At 39.1% G+C, this 16,297-nt stretch overlaps 1 protein-coding gene across 7 annotated transcripts in view; it reads right to left on the minus strand.

Annotated features, from left to right (window-relative positions):
* INPP5F (inositol polyphosphate-5-phosphatase F) overlaps positions 1-16,297 on the minus strand; it is an 83,473-nt gene that overhangs the window by 16,927 nt on the left and 50,249 nt on the right. For 4 of the 7 annotated variants that reach the window (XM_064269236.1, XM_064269235.1, XM_064269237.1 and 1 more), the window contains exons 4-12: positions 11,160-11,288; positions 10,768-10,935; positions 10,595-10,651; positions 8,051-8,249; positions 6,641-6,820; positions 5,663-5,730; positions 2,263-2,387; positions 1,383-1,460; positions 109-229 (exon numbers count right to left, since the gene is read on the minus strand). In XM_064269236.1, the coding sequence (XP_064125306.1) occupies positions 109-229; positions 1,383-1,460; positions 2,263-2,387; positions 5,663-5,730; positions 6,641-6,820; positions 8,051-8,249; positions 10,595-10,651; positions 10,768-10,935; positions 11,160-11,288 (1,125 nt within the window). Of the gene's footprint in view, positions 1-108; positions 230-1,382; positions 1,461-2,262; positions 2,388-3,661; positions 3,698-5,662; positions 5,731-6,640; positions 6,821-8,050; positions 8,250-10,594; positions 10,652-10,767; positions 10,936-11,159; positions 11,289-16,297 lie in introns of those variants that run through there. The other 3 variants (XM_064269239.1, XM_064269240.1, XM_064269241.1) reach the window with 3 other exon arrangements.

The following is a 16,297-nucleotide window of genomic DNA, read 5'->3' on the forward strand; positions in this document are numbered from 1 at the left end:
AATGCTGGTATGCTGTATGTTCTACTAGACAAAGATTTCAGCTATTCTTTTACATATGAAAAAACCATTCACAGATGAATGCCGACCCGCCAGAGGACTCCAAATTACCTGCTGCTCCAGGACCACCCGTGCGATGGCAGCTTGGACCACGTTGGTGCGATCCAGGCAGTCCATGCAATTCACACGGAAAATCCCTTCTTGTTTACAGATCACCCCAGCTTGATCCACCCTTTTCGAAAACAGTACAGGGGCATTTTACAATGTGAAATACTTTAGTAAGCTTTCAAAAATCACAATTCTTTAAAGCAACAACAGTAGCATTAGCTTTCAATGGTTTAGAATATTACTATGATATGCCAGGCATTACCAAGTCCTTGATAGACATTGTTGCTAATTCGCAAAATACAAGAAATGTATTATCCCCATGGGGCAGGCAGGGGGAGAAATGAGGCACAGGAAAAGGTTTGTGACACAAATCACACACCTACCAAGAGGCAGAGCTGAGATAAACTCTGGTTCAAAAAACCCAAACCCACTGCTGTTGAGTCGATTCCGGCTCATATCAACCCTACAGGACAGAGTAGAACTGTCCCATAGGGTTTTCAAGAATGTAAATCTTTATGGAAGCAGACCGCCACATCTTTCTCCCACAGAGCGGCTGGTGGGTTTGAACTGCCAACTTTCTGGTTAGCAGCTGAGTGCTTTAACTACTGCATGACCAGGGCTCCTCAAACTCACTTTTATGCTTTTCTCTATACTTAAAAATCAGGAAGCACATCAAACATCATCTTGTTCCTCCCTTTTGATAAATGATACCAGGCAGAAATGCACCTAAGGTATCTAAAACAGACTCACTTACTTTTTACCACCCAGGGAGGAGTCGTGCATTGGCCCTGGCCCATCTAGTGTCTCTGGCCACCCATGCGGTCTTAAAGCCTAATCTAAGGTTCTCTCCTGTCATTTAAGCCAAATTTTCTTCCTACACATCCCCCTTGTTGTCTGAGAACCGTTTTCCTTCTCTGACAATTTGATACCCCTGAAAACTGGGAGCAACTCGCCAGGAAGCCTCACTTCCCATTTTAGGGATAGTGAGAAAGAGAAAATGAGGACTATGGAGCTTAGAACAGACTTACTTACGTCCTCAACAGTCACAGAGCATTTCACTCCATTGTGCCCAACCATCTGACACCCTCTCCCTGCTCAAGGCTGGCACTGCCTGATGAAGAACAATACTCTTGAAAGGAGAAGAGGAATTGGAAAGCAAAACAAAAATCCTTTCTCAACATGCTGCTATTATTTTAATGCTCAGTGGTAGCTAGAAAAAGCACACATGATTTCACAGACCAAGAGTCTGTCAAACTGACTTCTCATGAAATACCTACCAACACCACTTCATGTCAAGAATAATGTCATAAATGGCATCTGTTAGTGTGTGAACATTCTCAAACTTCATTCCTCGGCTAAAATACATGCCAAAAGAAAGGAAAAAACTTTAATAATTGAAAATTTTAAAAAATTTATGTAAGATATATTTAAAGTAGCTTGTAAAAATTAAAGAGAACTGCTGCTAAAAGTATATGAGTGAGCACTACTATACGTCATATAGATTATACAAATGCTTATAATAATTTGCACTGTGAAATAAAGCATACTTAAAAATACATTGAAACATATCATCACAGGTGTCAGAAGCTTCTTTTCCCATCAAATTCCCCAATATGTAGGCAAATTAACCCAAGTAAGAGCCAGGATCATGACAAAAGAGCTTCGCTTTCAGAATGCACACAAGTTAAAAGTGACATGGGGATGATTCCCCAGTTGTTTTTTCCAGAGCAAACTCTGGTGAAGCTGACCCATAGGGAAAGTCGTACTACTAACAAAATATGAAGACACGACAGCAAGATGTTTTTGAGTAAGAGAACTCTATTATTTCCTCCGAGTTAAGACCCAAGCAGAGAGAAAACGCTCCAGAAGTTCTTCAACTGATGGGAAAAAAGGGAAAATGGGACTCTCCATCTCCCAGTCATTTTAGACCAGGAAGACTATAAGTATTTCGAGGACAATTAACTCATGTTTTTGGGCAAAATAAAACCCATACGAAAATGAGAACTAAATAAACGAATGATACTCTTTACCTTTCTAAAAACGAGGAGAGGAAGGAATTTCTCTTTTTAGGAAAAAGAAGACAACCTAAGGTCCTTGTGGCAGCAGCTACCATAAGCATTGGGACTGATCTAAACTCCTCTCAGGAAGCCACCTTACCAGTGCTCATGGAAGTCAAATGAAACGTAAGTGAGGTGTGAGTTGTTAAAGAGTAACACCTGCTTCAGGTAAGCATCTCCGATAATTTTCTCTCTTCCTGCCTGGTCTACCAAGTTAATTATAACCTGTGAGAGTGAGAAAATAAAGAAAAAAATTAAGTTTAATCAGATGTTAGGATCATAATGTGATTTTTAAATGATGTATTTAGAATTATGTTTTAGAAATATTTTATAGCTTTACTTAGACAATCTATTCAAGCCTCAAATTTTTTCCAATAAAATTGAATTTTCATTTGTTACGTTCAGGTTTATGAGAAGTGCTAACACCCATGGCATTAATAGCTTTTCTACACATTAACCAAAACCAAACCCGTTGCCCTCGAATCAATTCTGACTCACAGTGATCTTACAGGACAGAGTAGAACTGCCCCCATAGGGTTTCGAAGAAGCAGCTGGTGGATTTGAACTGCCGACTTTTTGGTTAGCAGCCAATCTCTTAAACGCTGTGTCACCAGGACTCCAAAACTATGGTACCAGTATAGGAAATGACTCAAATGGAACAGAACAAACTACCCCGGGTAACTGCTATCCTGACTTCTGGCCACAGAAATTAGTTTTGCTTGCTTTATGGTTATACAAACTGAATAACCAGTTATGGACTCGACGGCTGGCTTCTTTTGCCAGTTGTAAATTGTTCATTCACATTGTTGTAAAGTCACTGTGTGATATACCACTCTTTATTTACCATTCTACAGCTGATGAACAATCAGGTAGTTCCGGTTTACTTCTATGAGCAGTGCTGCTATAAACATGCTTGTATATGCCTTATGGTGAATATACACATGCATTTCTGTTAAGTATATATGTAGGAGCGGAATTCCTGGGTCATAAATGGTAGTTGCATAATTTATACTCCTGGGAGGAGTGTATTAGTGTTTCAGTTGCTCCACATCCTTGCCAACCCTTGGTATTGCCCATCTTTTTAATTTTAGCTATTCTGGTACACGAACAGTGGTTTTAATTCAGCATTTCCCTGATGATTAATGAAGTGGAACACCTTTCCATGTGTTTATTATTAGCCTTTTGGATACCCTTTCTTAGGAAGAGTCTGCTCAAGTCTTTTGGCCATTTTTCTTTTGGGGTATCTATCTTTTTCTTATGGGTTTACAGGAGTTCTTTTTTATATACTCAAGATATGAGTCCTTTGTCATATGTACTGAAAATATCTTCTCTCACTTTGTGAACTGCCTTTTCATTAGGTGCCTCTCAATAAATACAAGTTCTTTATTTTAATAAGTCAAATGTATCAATTTTTCTATTATGCTTAGTGCTATTTAAGTTGTGTTTAAGACCAAAGGTCACAGAGATGTAGTTTTCCTCTAAAAGTTTTATTGCTTTACCTTTCACGCTTAGATCCATAATCCAACTGGAGTTGACTTTTGTATACGGTACATAGGATAGATATCAAAAGTAAAATTACTAGGTCAAACGATATATTTTATTTTAATTGTTGTTAGTTGCATTCGAGTTGACTCTGATTCATGGCAACACACGCTTTCTGGGGTGCCACTGGGTGGGTTCAAACCACCAACCTTCAGCTAGTAGTCACAGACTTAACCACTTCAGCCACCCACAAAATGGCTGTATCCACTTATGCTCCCTCTAGCAAAAATATCACTTTGATGATTAAGGTTCACCTGACCTAAGCCATGGTCTTTTTAATTGCCTCACAGGCACGTGTAAACCGGACAATGAAAATGGAAGACAGAAGAATTGATGCATTAGAATTGTGTTGGCAAAGAAGAACGAAAAAATCAGTCTAAGAAATAACAACCAGAATGTTCCTCAAGAAGCGAGGATGGCGAGACTTCAGCTTGCTTACTTTCAATGTGTTATCGGGAAAAACCGCCTGCTAGAAAAGAGCATTATGGTTGGTAAAGTAGAGGGTCAATGAAAATGAAGGAAACCCTCAATTAAATGGATTGAGACAATAGTCACAGCAATGGACTCAAACATACCAACAATCATGCAGATGGTACAGGATGGACAACATCTCATTCTATTATATAAAGGTCGTCATGACGTGGCGGCAAATAACAGCAACTAACGGCAGCAATGTGTGAGGGTTCTCCTTTCCCCAAATACCTACCTTGATCTCTTATTATCAAGCTTTTTTTTTTTTTCAATCTGAACGTTTGTTTTTTATTTCCCTGCTGGGGCTTTGTTTGGGATTACGCTGAATTTATATACTAATTAAAAAATTAAAATCTATTCAATAATAAGTCTTCCTTTCCAGGAAATGTGGTATTTTCTATGTGTTAGGTTTTCTTTTCTGTTCTTCAGTTATTCTCTTTTTTCCCCATATATATATATATATACACACACATTATATATATAACATATATATACACATATACAATATGTAATACATAAATCTTTGTGTATGTTTGTTAGATTTCAGGTTATTTTTTCATATTTTATTCTTGTTGCTGTTAGGAAAAAAGCATCCCATGGCATTACACGTTTAGACTGGTCACTGATAATGACAGAAGCATTACTGATTGTTACACACTAATCTTATATCTGAAATCTGGTTATGTTATTGAACTGGTATTTTATCTAATAGTTTTTAATTGGTTTTGGCTTAGATGATCTCATTCCTATATGTGAGTATATGAATACATATGAAAGGTGGGCAGAGAAAAAAAGATTTTGAGAGGAACCCCCAACACCCTGCTAACTCAGAACTGAAGCTACTCCCAAAGTCCACCTTTCAGCCAAAGATTAGACAGTCCTATAAAACAAACAATAACACATGTGAGGAACACGCTTCTTAGTTCAATCAAATATACAGGACCAAATGGGCCACAGCTGCCTAAAAGCAAAGAGAAGGCAGGAAGGGACAGGCAACCTGGATGAATGGACATGGGGAACCCAGCGTGTAAATGGAAAGGGGGAGAGTGCTGACACCTTGCAGGACTGTAATCAACATCACAAAACTTGTGTATACATTTTTGAATGAGAAACTAATTTGCGCTGTAAATTTTCACCTAAAACACAATTAAAAAAAAAAAATCTTAAATGATACAAACCAAATTGTTATCTCCAGAAGGTGACAGTCTGGGTGGTATTGAGAGATGACCTTCATTTCTTACTCTAGAGGTTTCATGGACTGTAATAATGGAAGCAGTCTAATCTCTGTATGTTATGCAAATACAGTCTACTGTAGCTAACTCGATTATTTTTAAATAATATTCTTAGCTTATATGTATTTTTAACTTCATGATAAATGCTGCTTTGTTTAATTATCAATAGCACGTTGTTATTTTCATGAAATTTAAAGAGATACACAATCATTTCTAAATATGAAGGAACATTTACTACTACAGATCAAAGCCCACCTGTTTTTTGTAAATTTTCAGTTGTTCCTCGAAATGGGCACAGAAATAGGCAACAGTTTCCTTTTCACCTACAAAGAAGTGACACAAAGTCTATTTTTCCTTCCCATGTTTAAGACAGGAATTAGTGTCTACTCCATTTTTACCCTGGCTTTTAAATAATTTATTGATAGTTGAAATGCACTGACTGTCTAAAAGCAGTATTTTAAAATGAAATGCTATGCCAAAGATCTCTAACCTTCTTCTTAAATAGACTAAATTGAACATATCTGAAAGTGCACACTGTGAAGTTATGACATTATTTATAATCCATCCTGATTTCATATCTGAAGATTTCATACGGCTTACAATAAAAGAATAAAAGCCCCTCTAAAACAAGGATTTTAAAAAACCAAAGTTACTGAATTCTCAAAGAATACAAATTAAGTTTTAAAAGAAAAATATTTTATAAACAATTTTAAAAATCAGCCTCATTCAGTAATCTAATTAGATTTAAATGACTTAACTATTATAGTCCTACAGTTAAAACACTGGAAGAAACGAAATCTTATTTAAAAAAAAACAAAAAAGCTTCATGGAGAGACATTTAAGTAAAGGCATTTAATCTATTTTTGGTAGATGCCATCTTGCTAAAGCATTTCCTCCTTCTATAAATAATGGCTACATTTACCCTTACCAAAATTAAGCATTCAATAAGGTATTCTTCAAAGCAATAGCAATTAAAAGTCTGTGAAATAAGCTTTGTCTAGCTCTATTATTGGGAAATTTTTGTTTATTGTTAGATAAATAATTTAAATAGTCAACAGCTATTATTATCTCTTATCTCTGTAATTAATATCACTTTCTATTAAATTTGACATTATGAATTATGGTTTTGAGTAAAGTTATCTGTCAAAGCAAAGCTATCAATACCTAATTAAAAAAAAATAGAACATTCTCTCCGAAATCCTCATTTGAAAACCACATAACTGACATGCTTACTTTTGTCCAGTCGAGGTCTTGGATTATATCGATACCCAACCTGGCTCCAGAACACGGGCACAGAGCCTCGTGTCTGAATAAATGAGAGGGTGTGGTTATGAACGTGAATTAACTGCTCAGTCTCCACGTAATTGGCAACGTTTCCATTTTGATCAACACCTCTTCGTTTATAGCGCATTCCTGCAAGAAGAATAAAATACAAAGCAGCGGCATTTGAAGAAGTGTACTTAGTCTGCCTAGATTATTTTCTTAACCAGACACGGGCATTTCAGGATTGCCTTGGGATCCGATGGGCAACCGCCAGCCAGAACAGTACCAGCTGACCCAAATCATAATTATACACAGCTTTGTTTTTAACAAGCTGAAGCTGAGGCAGTTCCTAAGACCTGAAAGAGGAGGGTTTTCTCACAGGTACTTGCACTTAAGGATTTATCCCTGGGCTACGAGCTGTCACGTGGGACATTAGTCTTCAGAAGCACACCCCAAAACCCACTTTCTCCTCTTCTCTCTATATACCGCCTTTTCTTTCTCCTTTTGCTAGCTCTTCCCTATTCACTCCTCTGCAAAAATTAGCCCCCGATTATGTATGTCACAGTATTTAGAACCACTCAGCATTACAGCCTTCAGTACGGATTACACCTCAACATAAGGAAAACAAAAATCCTCACAACTGGATCAATAAGCAACATCACGATAAATGGAGAAAAGATTGAAGTTGTCAACGATTTCATTTTATTTGGGTCCACAGTCAACATCCATGGAAGGAGCAGTCAAAAAATCAAACGATCTATTGCAATGGGCAAATCTGTTGCAAAAGACCTCTTTAAAGTGTTAAAAAGCAAAGAGTCACTTTGAGGACTAAGGTGTGCCTGATCCAAGCCATGATATTTTCAATTGCCTCATAAGCATGTGAAAGCTGAACAATGAACAAGGAAGACAGAAGAAAAATTAGTGCCTTTGAATTACGGTGTTGGCAAAGAATGGTGAATATACCACAGACTGCCAGAAGAACAAACAAATCTGTCTTGGAAGTACAGCCAGAAAGCTCCTTAGAAGGGAGGATGGCCAGACTTTGTCTCATGTACTCTGGACATGTTATCAGGAGGGACCAGTCCCTGGAGAAGGACACCATGTTTGGTAAAACAGAGGGTCAGTGAAAAAGAGGACGACCCTCAGTGAGATGGACTGACACAACGGCTGCACCAGTGAGCTCAGGCACAGCAACACTGCGTGGATGGTGCAGGACCAGCAGCGCTTCATTCTTTTGTAGACAGGGTTGCTATGACTCGGAACTGACACGACTGCACCTAACAGCAGCAGCACTCTGGAGCCAGCTGTGCTTCCAAACCCAGCATTGCCATTAGCCTTTCGACACATCTGCCAACTTTCCATTTGAGCCCCACAGCTCACCTGCTCTGTGCCTACTTCGGCGTGAAATGAGAGCCACTAGAAATCGCGGGTAAACGTCATCTACACAGGTGGACTCCTGAGGGGGGGTCTCTGGGCTGCTTTTCTCATCGTCAGATGCTTCGTTATAACTAACCGCAAGTTCTTCAATCTGCACAAAACCTTGGATGATGGGGATGATCCAAAAGTTCACATCCGGTACCTGGAAACAATATGAACATCACGCTGTCTCTGTTCTGTGCAGAACCGCTACTTTCTTAAAACCAAACAGTAGTTAGCAAATATTTGTCAGTTTATAAAAAGCAGAAACCTTCTATTCTTTACCCATATTTTCTGTTTAAAAGAGAAACTAAGGAGGGATGGAAAGAGGGAAGAAGGCAGGGAGAAAAATAAAGAAAATGAAGGAGGGAAGAAGGGAGGGATGGAAGGAAAGAAGAAGGGAAGAATGGAAGGAAGGAGGGAAGGCCCTTTCCTTTTCTTTATGGTGGTGAATTTGAAAAGAGCTAACTGAGAGGAACACAGCACAGGAGCCAGACAGCCTGGGTACAAATCCAAGCTTCCCCACTTACAAACTCACTGAGGTGAACACTGCACTTTATTGTTCCTCAACTTCCTCCTCTGTGAAACAGGCATAACTACTACCTCACAGGGTGCTGTGGAGGTTAAGTGAATAGTGTATGTCAAGTGTTTAGCATATTCCATGCCAAATAGTAGTTACAGCATAGTATTTAACAAATGTAGTTGTTATGATTACTGTTGTTGACTCAAAGAAATAAATTTTAAAAATGGATTTTTAACTCCAATTATATTAAGCCTTTAATAAAATACAACCAATTCTGATCACTTTACTATGACATAGGTCTACTCTACTTTCTAGTTTAGAAAAAAAACTTGCTTCTCTAAGCCAAAATCCAAGTAGCAAATGGGGGGGGGGGGTGCGAGGGAGGGGGAAGGAATGCCTTTCCTTAAATATCTTACTTTAAAAAGTAATTCAACATAATTAAAACCAAAAAACCAAACCCATCGCTGACTCATAGCAACACTATAGGACAGACTCATAGTGATCCTATAGGACAGAGCAGAACTGCCCCATAGGGTTTCCACGGCTATAATCTTTTCGGGAGCAGACTGCCACATCTTCCTTCCACAGAGTGGCTGGCAGGTTCAAATCACTGACGTTCCAGTTAGCAGCCGAGCGCTTTAACCACTGCATCACCAGGGCTCCAATCCAACATAATTAGGGGAGTATTAATTAGAGATTTCCTCTTCTGTGTCTTTCAGACTAAAAAGATTCAGATTTCTCAACTGACTATATATAGAGACAGGATAAGGATGAAAGGGACTCCAGAGAGTTATTCTCAGTTCCACTTTCTCTCCTTCCACCTCCATAGCTGTATCTAGACTTAATCACAGAATCAACTTCAAATCCATTTCCTCGTCAATCATCATATGCTCCAGGCCCTATCTCACGGTTTCATGGAGCCTGCAGATAGGATCTCAGGAAGGTGGATAGAACTGAAAATAGTGAATGAGCTGAAGGCACTACCTGCATTCATTACTCTTATCACCAATCCCGTTATCTGTATATTTGTTCTAGCAACAAAAGCAAAACTGGACAGGAATGGAGAAATAAATGCTGCCAAGTACCACCCTTATCAGTTTGGAATAGTAATGTAAAACATGTTCTAATAATAACTCTGTAAAACGTATTTGAACTCCACATTGTGAATGCCAGTGGACAGGACAAATCTAATCATTATAAACACCCTTATCATTTTTCTCTTCTGTCACTGGGTTTTGATGTCATAGCTTGATCCGCATCATAAACAGAGGTGAGAACAACTTCATGCCTCATTCTTGATACATTGGTTAGACACCACTAGATGAAGTCAAAATCATTTCTACTAACCACGTCAGCATAAATGAATGAGGTGTATGGGGAGAAACAGAAAGAAGTTAAAAGGTTTGAAATTTCTGAAGTTTAAAAAAAAAAAAAGGATAATGTATGACCCTATTCAGCTATCAATCTGCTTTGTTTATTGCATAGAACTGCAACAGGCACACAGCAAGCTTTTAGATATTTGATGATTAAATGAATGTATGAACCAATCTTCCTGGGGCAGAGAGAAGAAAAAACGTAATCGTTAAACCAGAAGGAGCCTCACATGATAATCTCGTCATATTCCCTGTCTTCCCGGAATCAATCATTGGCAGTTCTGGAGTGGCCTTAGAGACCTGTCTACTTCAATTCTCTAATTTTAAAGATTAGGAATCAAAGGCTTCACACTCCATGGGTAGAAACAAAATATCCCCTTTACAGAACTCTGTGGACAGTAGCTCCGCAGCCTTAAATGATCAGTATCCTATGGGAACCTGCTAAAAAGAGAGCCTCTGGCTATGTAGTGGGACTGTGAACTGCCTTAAAATAATGGCCTAAACGACCCCATTTTAGAGGGGAAAATATTACAGTGAGATTTTTATTTTAACACAAGTTAAAGCACTTACTTAACAACTATCGCTTAGGATATTTTAGAAACAGCTACTCACACCAATCTCAGTAAGATCTTGTATCATGTATTTATTCCAAAAAAATCTGTCATCCACCTGGAAAAACAAGAGAATAAACAGTTCAGAAACACATGCTATTGCAGTTCTCCCACACAAGCCAAAGAGGTCCATACATTGTCTGGAGGGCAAACCCTACTGAGCGTCAGCAGTACCTTCTGCCAGAGGGGGCAACCATCCCTCTCCCCAGCGCTCTGCCTCTGCACCGAATTGGTCAGGTCATAGGTCAAACTGTAGTAAAAGGACTCCGAGTCTACAAACATCTTCAGCAACTCCTCGAGTAATTTCCTCTCCAGCTTCTCCTTTTCTTTACTTTCCCTAACCTAGGAGAAATGACATCTACTATCATCATGGGAACTAAGTGTAAAGTATTACGCGGATAACACACAGCTTCCTAAGACAGAGCTGAAAATAATCCCAAGGACTTGCAGAGACAATGTTTTAATGCGACAAAGTGTTTTGAAAATAAACTTACTGGCAGGAAAATTACTCCTCGATTTAAAACCAATCAAAAGTGCACTCAAAGTCGTATCAATTAAACTCTTACTTTCTTTTTATTAGGCGCGGACACATTGGATTTAATATGCGTAAAGGTCTTCAGTAGAAACTTCGAGTCATCGGGAGATGGTACAATCTTCTCTGGTTTATTAATTCCAAAATGATGCTTCTTACAGAGCTGAATAATTAGAGAAAGATGGTTCATTAGCATTAATATCCGTTTGTTGAATGTTCAGCATGAGGGCAGAAGCGAACGCTACTGCTCGTGCTTTTCAGTTCAAAGTAAGCCTCAAGAGTTAGTAAAATGACCAAGAAGACAACTGATGTTAGGAAACGCAGCTGTGGTTTCAACGATTAGAAAGCTATAGTAGAAGAGAAGACACGAAGAACACAGGGCAGGGTATACTTAGGGTTTAATGTTCAGAGGTGGAAAATTCAGGTTAGGATTCATGCCTAATATAGCTGAAAAATAAAATGTTCTGAGGTTATTAATGTTTTAAAAACTGGTGTCTAGGATTACAAATACTGCAAAATATACATTTGCTATCCTTCGGGGTTATTATTTCACAGCTATCCGTGATAATGAGAAAATTATCTGTGATAAGAATTTATTAATGCAAGTTGACTAAGTTTTGGTTGAGAAGATGTCTTAAGAGTGCTCTATCGGGAATCTTAAAAGATGAACATTTCAGTCACTCCCTCTCCTCCTGTTCCCAATGAAATAAGCGTACTAATACACTCTTTGGGTCCAGAGACTTGTTAAATTTTAAAAGGCAATAATTAGGGGCTGCAGGAAACGTACCATCCAACTGACTGGGTTGAAGAAGAGGACGGGAACATGAACATGGCTTTGGTAAGACAAAAAGGGCACAGAAGTGCTAAAGAAGGCTACTCGGTTAAGTCAAGGGTTGGTTTTACATACAATTTCATGTGGCTCAGAACACAAAGCAAGTATTCAGAAAGGCACCCAAGGATTCTATTAACCATATGCAGACCAATTCCATTTTTTCAACACATTAGCTGTGTCACTCCACTAAGTGGTGGACTCCTATTAACGAGAGTTAGCAGTCACTAAATGTTTCCTATTGTTGGTGTCTTACAGAATAATCATTAGCAGATGATGGACAGGATGGGGTAAAACTTAATGAGAACAAAATTCAAACTCTCATTATAAATGTAAAAACAAAACACAACAAAGACCATCCCTGCTTAATCAAATGTGGAAGTGGGGGCTAATAATTGGACCAAGTTTTCAGATGCTATGGGACCTCCAACTGATTTTATGCCTTTTTCAAAATTATGAACACTCTGTTCACATGGGTCTCACAACATGATGACAACTTTACACTGCTCCTGCCCTAATGTTAAAGACAAGGGAACTAAAGATGAGGTAGAAAAGGCTGACGGTCCTGCCAAAACCGAGCTAACTTAATTTCCCTTCAAACAGTGAAACTAACAAGATCTTAACATTGATAGGGAAAGAGAGAAGAACTAAGTATGTAAACACAGCTCCAGCGATTCTTCCCTTTCTCAGCTGAATCACTGTCCGCAGCACACAAATGTCAGTGGTAGCCCACGATTTACACACGGGCCAGGTAAGTAGTCCTGGGAAAACCATGACTCCCCTCTATCAACCTATCACACCCCTCACCGCCACCTTCCTTGGGGAATATCCCTGGGACAGCAGAGAAGCAGAGAAGCTGCTGCCGCCGCTTGTAGCACTGAGCAATTGTTGGTTAGCAATTTTTAGACAGAATGTTAGTAATTATCTAGTCATATTAATAACGCTTCCTTTTAAAAAATCTGAAGGCATGCCCAAACCTAGTTACAGATTGCTGCAATTTTAGTACTCAAAACAGGATATTATGCATTTGTCTGACATAATTATTCCTCAAAAGCCTTCAAATCAGCAAAATTTCCCCCCATGCACGAATCAAAAACTATTCTAAAGCAAATCTGTAGCAGCATCCCTATTCTGCACCCACCCTTTCCTCACTCAGAAAACGGGGGTTGAGTAGCTTTTTCTGTTCAAGGCTAATTTCCTGCTGTCTCTCCTACAGGATCCGGGCCTTGCCTCACCATTCACTCCTCTCCTCTGTTCTGCCCTCTCTTTCTGATAGCTCCTTTCCTGCCACCTATAAACATGTTTAGTATGCCAGGACTTTTTTTTTTTTAAACCTATTCCTCAACTCTGGAATCCCCACCATGAGTCAGCAGGGTTCAAACAGTGTCACATTTAGCACAGTCACTAGACCTGTGAGGATAGTCTGACTGGGGTAGGTCAGAATGAAGGCCCCAGTTCAGTGTTTGGGCAGTCTGAAACAAGTATCCTCCTCAACTTTGAAAAGGATAAAGCTTTTCTCACTTCTATAGAATGTCCTCTCCCTGCTGTCTCTTCCTCTGATCCCTAGGGCACCCATCACTCTGGGCTCTTCCCCACCTCTGACTATTCCTTCTCAGTCTCCTTTTTTGGTGTCTCTTTCTGTCCCTAAGATGTTGGTGTTTCCCAGTGTTCTATCCTTAGTTCTCTTCTCACTCTTCATGCTGTGTCTAAAAAATTTCATCTTCTTTCATCATCTCAGCTACCACTATATTTGTTGACTCATTCTATTACCCTGAGTTCACGACTCATATATCCAACATCTCCCCGTAACTGACACACCAGTCAACATCTGTCTCCCAAACCTTGTACCTTCTCTGGCACGCCCTTGTCGGGTGACAGCTGACCCACTGGATCACTGAAGCAAGGCCTTGGCATCATCTTCCGCTGTCCTCCTTAAAGTTTTTCCTCTCGACCCACCACTTCATGGCCAGTGCTACTGTGTTAATTTACATCTTTATCTTTTGCCCAGACCAGTGTTTCTCAACACAAGGTCTCCCAGCATGGTAGAGAGGAGAATTCTTCTTTAGGAAGGATTATCCCACATAGTGCAGACAACCTGACAGCTTCCTTTCTCGTGAGCCAGGGAGCTGCACAGTAGCACCAAGCTCTAAGTATAGAGCACGGCCCCAGGTCCCCATCTCCCATTTGGCCTTTTCCTCTCCTTTATTTACACTGAGGGGACAAATTTCCAGCTGTCACGCCTGCTTTTAGATCCAGAAGCCAGGTAGCCGGTGCCTTCAGTTCTTTGCACTGCACATTTCTGCTCCACAGGGATGCTGCTTCTCTCTGAGCCCGGTAATGTTTTCCTATTTTTATTTTTCACCTGTCCTTATACTGTGGTTAGAACAGAATTGGGATAGGCCCGTTATCCCTTAACTTCCTTATCCACAACCCAAAATCCCCAAACTCTGAAACCTGAAAGTTGTTAAAGTTTGTTGCAAACTCATTAAATGACTGATATGAGGTTATGGACAGTCATTGTTGACCTCCCTTAGTATAAATACTCATGGGCCTTTGAGAAATATTAATGTGTGAGATTGTAGGGATGATGCTTCAGACTCACTGAGGTGCATAAAATACATGGAACAACCTTTTGAAAATCCCCCAAAACTCTGAATTCCAAACGAAATATGGCTCTGAAGGTTTCAGATGAGGCAGTGCAGTTCTGCATAGCAAAGCACAAACTCAGAGGTTAAGCAGAAGTCTTTCTCTGTCTCCTAAAACTAATTTTTCTAAATAGAAACTAAAATTACCTTAGATTTATATATTTTCAAAGAATATTTTAGAAGCTTCTACATAGTTACCTTTAGAAAAGGTAAGATAGGCTAGTATCTTTCTGAAAGGGTTAAAGTCAGTCCTGCCAAAAAAAAAGGAATAGAGAAAATTACTTCTCGGGATCCTTTCCAGTCCTGTGATGTTTTGTTTAAATAGAGCCCTTGGGATTACAAGGTATAGGGTTGACAGTGGGATCACATTCCCTTTTCCGCAGGCCCAGCCAGTTCTGTGTAGTATGTGCTTAGAACCTTATCACAGCTTGATGCACGTGATCTCAGAAGGAAAACGACCACCACAGGCTCCGTGAAATGCTCTCCTATTTATTCTATTGCTCATATAACTTACGTTTCGCAACCAAAGTTAAGGACATGTTGCTGCTACTGTTTAAGAAAAGCAAAATAAACTGTTTTATTTTAAAAGTTGGTATCTAGCTATATCCATCTGGAACTAAAATTTTAAACAGATGTCTAATGGGAAACTAAATACGGAAAATGATGCAGTTATCTATTAAGGCAATGAGATAACACAAACAAGATATGCAGACATGGAATATATGCCTATAAAACTTTAAAGGATGTTTTTTCAAAAGAAAGAACATCTATGTTCTCCTTTATTAGAACCCCATGATTCTTCATACCCCGTACAGGTCATTTTAAAGGGCTGGCACAATGCTTTGGAAGAGTCTAGCAGTTCCTCAAAAGATCAAACGAAGTTACCGTATGATCCAACATTTGACTCCTAGGTATAAACTCAAGAGAAATGAAAACACAGGTCTACGCCAAAAATCTATACATGAATGTTCATGGCAGCATTATTCATAACAGCCTCAAAGGAGAAATAACCTAATATCCACTAGCCAATGAAAGGATAAATAAAATGTGACATATCCATATAACGGACTACTATTCGGCCATAAAAAGGAATGCAGTACTGATATACGATACGACATGTGGAACCCTGAAAGTATTACATGGAGGAAGCCAGTCATAAACAATCACATACCGTATCACTTCATTTATCTGAGATGTCCAGACAGATAAAATCAGAGATTAAAAGCAGATCAGTGGTTGCCTGGGGCTGAGGGGAAGGAAGGAAATGGGAGTAACTACTAATGGATATGGGGTTTCTTTCTGAGATGATGAAAAAGTTCTAAAATTAGATGTGCTGATGGTTGCACAATTCTGAGAATATACTGTAACTACTGAATTGTACACTTTAAACGGGTGAATTCTATGGTATGTGAACTATATCTCAATAAAGTTGTTATTTTAAAATTGGCACATACTTGAGGTAAAAAGGCAACTGAGGCAAGAAACCAGAAATTTCTATTAATACCAGACTCTGAAATAAATTGCTTCTGCTCCACTTACAGAAGACAAGCTATGCTCTAGCAGATCTGAAACAGTGACCACGCTGAAGAGCCTGAGGGTCCTGCTGGGAAGAATAAAGTACTGTGCTATTCAAAAGCGCTACAGAGGACTCCAAAGACAAAAGAATCAGTTTTGTTTTACATGCATGAAATATGTATG

The sequence above is a fragment of the Loxodonta africana genome, chromosome 16 (assembly GCF_030014295.1).
Source record: "Loxodonta africana isolate mLoxAfr1 chromosome 16, mLoxAfr1.hap2, whole genome shotgun sequence".
Lineage (NCBI taxonomy): Eukaryota > Metazoa > Chordata > Mammalia > Proboscidea > Elephantidae > Loxodonta > Loxodonta africana.